A 12,486-nucleotide genomic window follows, 5' to 3' on the forward strand; every position below is an offset into this window, starting at 1 on the left:
ACGCGTAAAAGATTTCAGAGCATCTAGCGCCGTGAGCCAGCGCACAAACGACCCCTGTATTGGTGCGGAACAGTCGATCAGAGAAGCCGCATTCTCCGGCACTAAACTGTGTATGCGTTCTCACTTAGGAACTGCAAAGGCTGCTTGGGAATACGACCTGAAGTAAAAGTACACATGTTTTTCGCACGAAAAAAATAGTGATGAATTTGATTTCCACATTTTTATTCTATAATTTTACTCATTATTTTACACGATTTGGTGAAAGGTGGATGCGGACCCCCTAGAAAGAGCCAGCGGACCCCTAAGGGGGGACCACAAGTTGGGAAGCCCTGGTCTAGATGATACTTGCTGCTAGCGGCTGTACTGCCTCGCGTTATACAGTGCTTGATAGTGCGGCAGTTGGCTGCATTACGTCAACTGGGATCTTACTTTACGTAAAAATATTTATGACGTGCAAATGAACTATAAAACTAACTGTACAGTTACATGCATATCATTTTATAAGTGGTGCTGTTTAAATAAATAATGTAGATCATTAATAAAATTGCTTAAATTTAAATACATGTGCACCAATATGAAGGGTTATGCGAACGCTGAACGCCAGCTGGTGGTCCTTGTTGGTACTTGAAGGCGACGGCGTTTCAATGGAAATGGCGATATGTTGGTCGTTGCTTGCCAAATTCCATGCTGTAGCACGCTGTTACTTAGGCTACGTTGTATATTGCCTATTGGCATCCAGAGATGTACACTATGTAGACAACGTTGTTCCCATGGAGACATTGTCCAAGACCATGGTGTAGGACGATGTTGCCTAGGCGACGTTGTATAGTGCCTATTGGCGTCCAAGATATATGTAGATTACGCGGTTCCCATGAAGACACAGTTCCCCACAGTCGTTTAATGAACAAAGTAAGAGCATATGGACTATCAGACCAATTGTGCGATTGGATTGAAGAGTTCCTAGATAACAGAACGCAGCATGTCATTCTCAATGGAGAGATGTCTTCCGAAGTAAGAATGATTTCAGGTGTGCCGCAGGGGAGTGTCATAGGACCGTTGCTGTTCACAATATACATAAATGACCTTGTGGATGACATCGTAAGTTCACTGAGGCTTTTTGCAGATGATGCTGTGGTGTATCGAGAGGTTGTAACAATGGAAAATTGTACTGAAATGCGGGAGGATCTGCAGCGAATTGACGCATGGTGCAGGGAATGGCAATTGAATCTCAATGTGGACAAGTGTAATGTGCTGCGAGTACATAGAAAGATAGATCCCTTATCATTTAGCTACAAAGCAGCAGGTCAGCAACTGGAAGCCGTTATGTATGTAGATTATGCAGTTCCCATGAAGGCATTATCTGGGAGTACGCATTAAGAGTGATTTAAAATGGAATGATCATATAAAGTTGATCGTCGGTAAAGCAGATGCCAGACTGAGATTCATTGGAAGAATCCTAAGTAAATGCAATCCGAAAACAAAGGAAGTAGGTTACAGTGCGCTTGTTCCCCCACTGCTTGAACACTGCTCACCGGTGTGGGATCCGTACCAGATAGGGTTGATAGAAGAGATAGAGAAGATCCAACGGAGAGCAGCGCGCTTCGTTACAGGATCATTTAGTAATCGCGAGAGCGTTACGGAGATGATAGATAAACTCCAGTGTAGGACTCTGCAGGAAAGACACTCAGTAGCTCGGTACGGGCTTTTGTTAAAGTTTCAAGAACATACCTTCACCGAAGAGTCAAGCAGTAAATTGCTCCCTCCTACGTATATCTCGCGAAGAGACCATGAGAATAAAATCAGAGAGATTAGAGCCCACACAGAAGCATACCGACAATCCTTCTTTCCACGAACATACGAGACTGGAATAGAAGGGAGAACCGATAGAGGTACTTAAGGTACCCTCCACCACACTTGCGGAGTATGGATGTAGATGTAGATGTAGAAGACGTCCCAAAAGCCGTTATGTATGTAGATTATGCAGTTCCCATAAAGGCATTGTCCCAGTAGCCGTTACTGTGGTTGACTTACCGTTTTGCTCGAATTTTCAACTTTGTGCTTAGAGAATAAAGTGATTTATAAAAGACAGGGAGAATTAGACAACATTTGTAATAATTGTAATGTTTGAATAAATTAGTGTAGTATGAGGGAAAAAATTTTTAGACATTAGTTAAGATTTGTAATAAGAGCTATTTGGCTATGTCAGTCGTAAAATAAACACAACGGTATTTTTAAAAGTTTTTTTCCCTTTACGATACATTATCGATATTCGTAAAAGATTTAGGAAATAAAATACAAAAAATATAAAATGTGACGGAGTCAAGTGGTAAAAGCAAAATACGTGAAATCTAATAGGTTCAATGAAATAATCTATAAAGGTTGTTAGATAAGCTTATTGAATGACAAAACGAAGAACCAGCAATCGTTCCTAAGTGATTTTTTTAAAAATTATCGATAAACGTCGTTTCGTGAAACTCCAATTGTTCATTTAAAAGACTTGAAGAATTATTTTTTCGGTGAATAAAAATTTCAAGCTCCTTAGGTGTGTTCAAGGGAAAAAGTTATATTTTTTGATCCCAAGTGTTACTTACGACATCTTTCCTCCCTATTTATATCGACCATGGACAGTAAAATAACTGAGGTTTAACGAAAGAAATTTACGTGAGTGCCAGTCAGCAGATATTTTCGAAAATCTGTATGACTACTGTCACCATGTAATGAAACAATTTCGTCAAAGGTGTTACGGAACAACATTATGCATTTTCATGCTAGGTTTTTTTATTGAGGAGAAAATAAAGAAAACCTTGAGACTTTTTACAATGATCATGATTCACTTTTCCACGCACAACGCCAGACCTACTGGATGTTGTTATGTATCCAGTCCACGAAGGAAGCGACCCTCGTGAAGACGCTGGGCGGCGTGATGCCGCCACAGTACTGCATGAAGTCCACGGTGCCCACCAGCAGCCCGTCCACGTACAGAGGACCGCCAGAGTCACCCTGGAAACAAATTCAATGCGTATAGCTGTTCCGTTGGTAGTAACAATAAAAAGAAAATTTAAAGCAATCTGCTTTAGTACGCTTTTAAGCTTTTTCACGACATTATTATTATTATTATTATTATTATCACTATTGTCATTATTATTAAAAGCGAATTTTGCCAATTACTGAAAGGCGGTAAGGAAATAATCCAATAAACTTTTCTTTAGGATTTTATCGTTGCCCCAATAGGCTTTCATTCTTTCCGAGAAGGCTTGCTCACGTTCTTCCGACAACTTTGGTATATACTGTTTTTGTTTCCTTTACTCTGATGCAACTTTCCCTTAGTCTACATTGTTTCTAAAGGTGTCTCTTTCTAAAATCTCGGTTGGTCTTATGTTTGCATTTTTGAGGTGATTTCGAATTTCGTTCGGCCAAGGCATTGAGTTCTTAAATAATGTTACATAGTCTATTATCCTTTTTGCCCGCCGCTTTCCTTGTAGTCTGTTGAGATGACCAAAGGATTTCATTCTCCTTTTCTTTATGTCAGTTTCGAGATTTGAAAACTTTTCTGTTGTTCTGATTGACCGTCATTGGTATGTCTTGCTCCTAAAATTTAGCTAATATTTTTTCTCTCTTCTTCCTTGATTCCTTCAAGTTCCTGTTTTTCTGTTGAGTGTCAGTGTTTCGGTTGCGTAGAGGACTGTTGATTTTCTGACTGTACTATAGTGGCGAATTTTTTTCCGTCTTGACACGGTTTTTTTGTTGTAGGTGTTTAGGACTAATCTTAATGCTTTTTTGACTTTTTGGAGGCGATTTTTTCAAGGGCTGTCCTTTAGATGAATTCTCCATGGTATTTAAAGTATGGGACCCTGTTAATTTTACAGTAGTTTGTTTCAGGTTCGCAATTTCTGTCTGTTTCTGTAGCTGTTTTGCAGCAGTTTCTTCGTCATCAGTATCGCCAGATCGTTCTTAAACGCGAGGCATGGAATGGAGAAGCTGTTTTTGGGAAAGCCTAGTAGGATTGGCTTCCAAAACCCACGTTTCTTTTCTTTCTCATATTCGTCATCATCGATGTCTAGGACGATATTGAACAGAATGAGAAAGAATCCAGGACAGCGATATTTCCTCTTCGAATATTTCGGCTTTTAACTGAAATATCGGAGCAAGAAATATCACTGTCCCGAAAGCATACACGAAAGATGGTGAAAGATTCTATGTGTAGGGAAAATTTCAAGAAACATGAAGCACTTCTCATTCAAACTTTAGAACTGGAATTCTTGGACTTATTTTAGTATATCTGAATTCAAAACTGGTTTCGGCTGTACAACCATGATCAAATCTTGTAAGAGAACGACACGTGAGATATAAAGTCGTAAACTGATCTGCTCATGGCTGCAAAGATAGAACCATTTATTTATTCACAAAAATTAAGTCGTGATCGAAACTGAAAATTCTACAGTTTATTTAGACAACTAAGTCAACGGACTCCTCGAAAGGTGAAGGCGACCTCATTTTAATACGAACTTTGTAAAAGATTTGCGTGTAGGCATATGACTTTGCCTGTAAAATGGAATAAAGTCAAAGATTTACCAGCGTGCACACTACTGCACACTCCTCACCATTTGACATGCAATACTATGAAGAAGGCGTCCTATAATCGCTAAACTGGCATCAAATGTGCCACATCTTGAGTACGTAAATGATTTTCATTTCAGTTCAACCGTTCAAAGTAACTCCATTTATATTCTGTATATAAGAAAGGGTTATTATGTGGGTTTCTCAATCTGAAGATACTCTTCATTGTTCGTTGTTTCTGAGCAGATTGCACTGTGCCTCGTGTAAGGAGGAGATGTGTCTGCCAGCAGCAGTCGGAGCGTGTCTGCGGCAGGACCGTGGCCCGTCCAGGGTGACGTTTACTGTTCCGCCATACTGCGACTCGCTTTGGTCAGGATCCTGCGACCGCTACGTGAATGTGGAATCCATTGGTACAGGAGGGCCATGCTCAGCGTCATACAGGATCTCAACGGCCACACGTGACTAGCGCCCAAGAGAGAGAGTAAAGTTCACTCCACCTAGCAGTATCGCGCAACCACACCATTTACATTGAATCAGCAAATATGCTTATTTGAAGGAAGACAAATATCCACATGGAAAGTACGATGACTCAAGAGCACCACGTGCTGTCTGCATGGCAATGATTCTTACGTCTTCCCTCGACGCGCCAGCACAGAAGCGGACGGACGTTGGTGCATCCAACGACAATACTGGATGGAGGGTTGATACCAACTTGTCTTCTTAGAGGAATCTGCGTAAAACTTCCACAAGCTGCTTTTATGAGGAGATCTAACGTTAGCAGAGCCCAGTCGTCATCTTCATACGGACCTGGCAACTGGTGCAGTATCACGAGGCGACATCGGGAATACAACACGGTCACCACCAGTTCATGCTGCCGGTAGTTTTGACAACAACCGATACATTTAGAAGTTTTAAGACCTGTGGATATGCCCTATCTTCGAGGTTTCCTTGACATTATCTTCCAACAAGAAACATCAACACCAAATGTTACCTAACTTAATAAAGAGGTTGTTCAGCTATTGCGTTGGTCAGAGCATACTCCAGGTAAAACATTTGGTAGTGGGATGCCGAGAAACACACCACAATACACGAACTCCAACACAGAGTTGGAGTAGCACAAACTGTCATCAGATCTCAGTTACGATTAGATGTCCAGCCAGGTTTGTGCTCCATTTGCTGTGTACTAAAATTCGCTTCCTGTATATCCCCAAAACCAAATACAAATTTAATAACGCGTGATAGGTACACGTACAGTAACTAGAATTTCGTTATTTGTTATACTTATGTTTTGGTGTTGCAGGCTTAATGGCTAACAGTGTACACGTGTTTTCATACGACACATTGGTTCACAACTCTTTTCCATGACGAGTCCTGCATTAACTATAGGAACAACCAACTACAAAGATTAGTGAACTTTGCGCCCCATGGCGTGGTAAATGGCACCGGCAGTTTGTTGTACGATGACACTGGCTTAGCTAAATGTGTTAGTCTCGATAATAGTATCCACTAAAAATTAATTACTGTAAGATATAAAAGACAAACTACTGCAACACCTCAATAAAAATGTCTGTCTTGAAACTTTATCTACAGAATTGATACGTTATGAGCGTAAAAGCAATAGGGAAAGAGATAAAGAAACAATTACAATACGCAGATTGATGCTTCATGACAGCTCACAGTTTAATAACAGTCGAAAAGCGACGACGATCAGAGAATTGGAAAGAATCGTTTAGTAACAGCAGTATAACTTGCTGTTTAAATTGTGCGTTGTTCAACAAAATATATAATAGAGAATATGTATTAAATGTGCAAGTGTTCCACATGCAAATTTCATATGATAAGATCATATGAGTGAAGGAGATTTAGAATTCTGAAGAGAAACGGAATTCCTCTTCTCAGTAATATGGTTTCATAAAAAAATAAAGAAATTTGAGTATTAACTGGGTTCTAAGTTAAGACAGTCTGCTGTCAAGGAACCAAATTACACAGGACGCCACATAAATTGGTTAACTTTAGTGTTACGGCAACCAAGCAATAGCTGGAATTAGGAGACACTGGTACTGTTGAGGAGATACGGATCAGCGAGTGTTTATACACTGGGGATGAGACATCATTTCATATCTATTTGCGTGAGAAAAAGAAGGAAAAAAAATCATAGAGCTTAATGTAGCTACGTTGTCACAATGTACTCTTGTAAGAGTCTCCACGTTTTTCAAAAATATAATTATAATGTAACTATAAGTTGGAGGTCAATGGTTCACTCAAAATTATTGATATTGGTAGTTTCCTCATTCTGTTAAGAAGATACATGCAACTTAGAGCAGAGTACAGTGGATGCTGATTCAACAAGATTAGTGCACAGGACGCTTATGAGTGATACACGAGACAATGAAAGAAGTTTCCTTCTCAGAAGTGCCACATTTCCTGTTAGACAAACTTTCAGTATTCGCCGTTTTGAAGAACTACAACGAATGCACCATGACACATACACAGATAATACTGACACATGTATACATGGGATTCAATGGAGGCTTTGCTACCCAACGAACCATAGAATCTGCGGTCTATCGGAATATTATTACCGCAGCACATGTCGACTTCTGGTCCAAGCATTCGCCAAATCAGAGTACCAAAACTCACTCGTCATTATATTGGTAAATGCTCTACTTTTGTCTAGCTACATCGACCTCTGGAGACATACCATACTACCATAATTCATGATATGAGAAAAAGCAACTGTTTCGCGCAACGGACATGTACATCCACGTTATATGGTGCATCAACGTAGTGTCCTGCATTGTATGATGCAGCTGGGCAAAGCGTATATCATCGAATAAAATAATATAATTTAATATTAGCCTAAAAATTTAACTTTTCGAAAGTCTACATGTGTACCACATTTCTCAATAGTGATAGGAGTGGTCAGTTGGGACCGGTTATTGGCATCATACTGGGAAAATGCCGCTAGTCTACAAAGGAAGTTGTTTACATAACACTAATGTGTCCTATCCTGAAAATTTCTCAGATCTCTAAAATCCGTATGAAGTAGGTTTAACTGAGAGTATTGAACGTATACAAAGAAGGACGGCAACAATTGTCGTAAGTTTGTTAGACCTATAGGAGTCGTTACGAGAATGCCTAAAAACAATAAAACTTACTGCAAAATTTTATCATATCTGTAGCTCTCAAATCACTTACATGAATGTCAGGACACAGAGATAATTCCTTGCCTATTGATTTACTGAACTGTTTTCAGGAAACCAATATTATTTTATAACAAGACAATTGTTTTTGCGAAATTACTCCATGTTCCTTTTACAACGGCTATGTAACTGCGTTCTTGTACGTTGAATCTTCAAACTGCTGAGTGACGTGGGTGAAGTGACATTGAATGACGCATCCATATGCTATGATACACATTGTCTCCGCCATTCAAGACCTCTGAGCAGCGAAACATTTTATTTAAAGCAATTACGCTGTCAGAACTTGGTATTTCAGTGTAAGACATAAGTTTATGTCTCAGAAAATAACTTCATCTTTGTATCTCAGTTATCTTTGAATCACATTCTCGACCACTTATGTTAAACTGATAATCATCATCATTTCCATGGGCCTTTGTCCCACTTCAACGCAGGGTTGGCCTTGTTACTATGGATTTGGCGGAGGGTGGCTGGATGCTCTTCCTGTCGTCACCCTCTACCCCTCGGGTCAGAATTATTGCACCACAGCTGTCTGCGTCTAGTGTAATCCGTGAAATAGTGCGAACGTTTTCAAACGTCTGCAAGTCGTGTAACTGAGGCGGAAAATGGGGACGTGCCCAATGTTCATCTAGGGGGATGTGGAAACCGTCTAAATCCCACATCCAGGCTGGCCGGCACACCGGCCCTCGTCGCTAATTCGCCAGGCGGATTCGATCCAGCGCCGGCGCGCCTCCAGGAAGCAGCGCATTAGCGTCCTCGGTTAACGTGGTGGGTCGATCACTTTTCTCAAACTAATAGAACTAATATTTCTTCCTACTTCTAATTCGAGTATCGGTGATATAAGGTTGTATTTGTCCTGTAACTTGTTTTTGATGTTAAAAAATAATGCTGTTCTAATTATTTACTCTTTATTTAGTTAGCATAGTACGAGTCCTGTACTAATGAAATTGGTTTTGTATAATTCGCCCCACAGGAAAAAGTCAAGAGACTTTACGTCAGATGACCTGGTCGGCGAACGGAACTGAGCCACATTATCTTCACCACTGCACTCAGTACAGTGATGGCGAAGTTTGTTTAAGTAGTGACAAACATCAGTGGTCGAGTGAGGGTATTCTCCGTCTAGTTGGATGATGAAATTCTCGAAGTCAGCAGTCAGTTGCGGAAACAACCACTATTGTAATACATGAAGTTAATGGGTACCCGTCATGATCTTCTCATAGAAGGAAACGTCCCAAACAGCTTCGTCTGTCAACGTTTTTACAGGAACAGTGGAAATTCGCAGCTCGACTAATCAGCTTAACAGGGACATAGGATACCAGTTCAGCTCGGCATGGGATACAGTGCTGGTCATGTTAAGATCGCAGCGACCACAAAGAATGGTCGTACGAGAGGTGACGCTGCTGTGGCGACATAGATATTCGGTTGACAACGGCGACGATGGGCGGCCGACGGCAGCGCGTAGTACGATCGACAGCCTCTTGGCGTTCGTTCGTCTTCCGACAGATAGCGTAGCTGTCTCTCTCGCTACCGTCCAGCGTATCTACGCCATTGGTCAACGAATTTAGCGCGTTAACGCCTGCTCAGTTTCTTCTCAGATTGTCACAAACAGGAGGCTCGGTCACTGCCTCAGCTTGCTACGAAAATGTGGAGTAAAATTTCGCTTCTCCCTCCTTTTATCACGTCCTACAGATCCTTGAACCCCATCCACTCTGCCTACCCTTCTGAATCTGCCACTCTTCTCCACCCTCATTCTCTAACAACTTATAAAATTCCCCTCTCTCCTCTTCCATCTTGAACACCTCCGAATATTCTACATAACCCTTAAAATCGACACAACCCACCCCATAGTCCCCCCTAATCACTGCTCCTGGTACTCTGGCGCGTCTCTACCACCATATTCACCCAACGCTATGTCTCCACACACTCTGCACATCCTCTCCCAGCGAAATTTAAATCGTGTCCGTTACCTGACCATGAAATACGCACTGATGTATAGTCGTTCTGCCAGATCTAATCGGAACCCACACCACCTCTCCCGCTCAGAGCTTCCATCGTCTCCAGTCCTCTCCACCCACACCCTAACGTTTAGTCAGAACGGCATCCCTCTTCACCCTCCCGCATTCGTCCTCCTAACATCCGCCCCCACAATCACCTTCTTACTCGTTACCCCAACCGATACTATCCCATCATAACCCTCTCGCTGGCAATGTATGTCCAGTCGTCATTTCACTCATGTATGTCTCTATATTAATCAACCAGCACACCTGCGTTTTACTTCTTAACTTATGCGACTCTTTCTGTCTTTTAACTTTTCTGAAACTTACATTTGCCGTTTCATCTGTGCTAATCATTCACTTAATCAACAAATCCATTTTTTGTGTATATCAAATCTCTGTTTTTTCATTATGTGACTAACTTCGTCAACCGCCGTGTCCAGTTTTATAATATGTTTCAAACTTTTACTCTTACTTGGTGACTTGTATCTGCTGACAGCCCAACCCCGTTATATGGGGCGAGGGGAATTACAATAAACGAAAAAAAAGAAAAAAGCACAGCCCCGGCGGTATGTTCGGCGCCGAAATATAGTGGAAACTCCACGACGGTACACAGTGCCTCGCCCGAGAACTATATTTGCAATCAGTCCGTCAAACAATGCTAACCTAAATATTAATACTGATAGCACTTAAATAACTCTTTGCAGCCGAGTAACTGTATGTGGCCCAGAAACAGGATAACACTCCAGTGAGTTATTGTAGTTAGGGTCTTCAGTCGGGAGACTGGTTTGATGCAGCTCTCCTGCTACTCTATCCTGTGTCAACCTCTTCACGTCCGAACAACTGCTGCATCCTACATTCTTCTGAATCTGCTTACTTTATTAATCTCTTGGCCTTCCTATGCGATTTTTGCTCCGCACTTCCCTCCAATGCAAAACTGGGGATCCCTAGATGTCTCAGAATGTGTCCTACGAACGTATCCCTTCTTCTCGTCAGGTTACGCCACAAACTTCCTTTCTCTCTCCAGATCTATTTAGTTACGTGATCTATCCATCTAATCTCGGACATTTTTCTGTAGCACCATATTTAAAAAGCTTCTATTGTCCCATTGTCTAAACTATTTATCGTCCATGTTTCACTTTCGTATATGGCTACACTCCACACAAATACTTTCAGAAAAGATTCCCTAACACTTAATCTATATTCGATGTTCACGGTTTTCTCTTCTTCAAAAACGCTTTTCTTACCATAGCCAGTCTACATTTTATATCTTCTCTATTTTGGCCACCATCAATAATTTTGCTGTCCAAAGAACCAAAATGACCGATTAATTTAAGTATCTCTTTTCCTAATCCAATTCCCTTAGCATCACCTGATTTAGCACGACTGCATATGGAGCGTCGCCTTGTTTCCAGCTCTTCAGCTCTTTGCTATACCAGCACAGCAAGAACTTTTTGGTTGATGTTGCAACTCTAGATCAATCAATCACACAGACAGTTGCGCCTGCAACTATTCAAAAGGCTGCGTTCCCCCTTCAGGAATCACACGTTAGTTTGGCCTATCAACAGATACCCCTTCATTGTGGTTGCATCTACGCTACGGCTCTCTGGCTCTCTGCATCATATAGGCACCCAAACCATCCCAGCGACGGCAAGATCCATAGTCACTGGGGGGGGGGGGGGGGGGGGGCGGGATATATATGGAGCGAGAGCCTAGTTGAATTCATGTCGACATCTCGCCCCAATACTCTCCAGATAAGATTAAAAAAACTTCCTCTTCGTAATACTGCGTAAATGCGTTATCTGTATCTAGTTATATCCACCTCCAGAAACGCACTAAAAACTATCAGAACCCATGTTATAGGAAAATACAACTGTTTTTTGTAACTGACGTATAGATCGACGCTACGTGGTGTATCGCCGTAGTGTTCCAGATGTTCTGATGCAGTTGAGCAACAGGACGAGGAATTCCGCCTTATGCAAGACAACTTTTTTCTGTTTTGTTTCACCCAGACGCGTTTCAGCACTTTTTGTGCTATATTTGTGTGTTATTTTTTATTTTTTAACTTACATGATGCTACTGGACATTTATTTTGGCACCTATTGTGCTACACAATCTACAACTTCTCATAGTTTTTATATTGTGGTGCTTTCTCATATGTTGTTGGCGAAGTGAATAGCCTGATTTCGTGACCTAAGGCCACTTGGCACTGCACTTTCCCCGATTTTTCAAAACAAGTATTTTTCAATATTTCCTTTAACTCGTCAAACGGTTTCTCGCACTCCTCAGATCAGACAAATTTGATGCCGTTTTTCAATACTTGTTTAACCCTCCGTGATAAATCCGCAAATCCTCTCACGAATTCTCTATAACAGTTCGTTAGGCCCAGGGAATTCCTGTTACTTAAAAATCTCGCACCGCCTCTGTTCAGCCGCGGGTCTGTATTCACACGATCCTTATTAATTACCTGATCCTAGTAATTTACTTCTTCCAACACAAAGTGACACATCTTAGTACTCAGTATGAAATGTGCAGCCCGTAACATCTTGAAAACTTCCCTCAGATGCTACTTACATTCTTGCATATCCCTTGAAAAAGAAAGCGTTGTCCGGATACACAAAACACTGACGCAATATCAGTCCCTTCAACACTCCTTTTTGACACATTCCACCTCTGCAATCAACTTTTGCTTCATAATCTTTTACTGGGAACGTCTTTCGGCGGTTCTAGGGTTC

The 12,486-nt window shown here is 41.3% G+C and overlaps 1 protein-coding gene across 1 annotated transcript in view; it reads right to left on the reverse strand.

Annotated features, from left to right (window-relative positions):
- Window positions 1-2,856: 2,856 nt before the first annotated feature.
- LOC124774644 (trypsin-3-like) overlaps window positions 2,857-12,486 on the reverse strand; it is a 40,265-nt gene continuing 30,635 nt past the window's right edge. The window contains exon 5 of the mRNA XM_047249501.1: window positions 2,857-3,000. Coding sequence (XP_047105457.1) covers window positions 2,857-3,000 — 144 coding nt within the window. The remainder of the gene's footprint in view (window positions 3,001-12,486) is intronic.

The sequence above is a fragment of the Schistocerca piceifrons genome, chromosome 1 (genome assembly GCF_021461385.2).
Source record: "Schistocerca piceifrons isolate TAMUIC-IGC-003096 chromosome 1, iqSchPice1.1, whole genome shotgun sequence".
NCBI lineage: Eukaryota > Metazoa > Arthropoda > Insecta > Orthoptera > Acrididae > Schistocerca > Schistocerca piceifrons.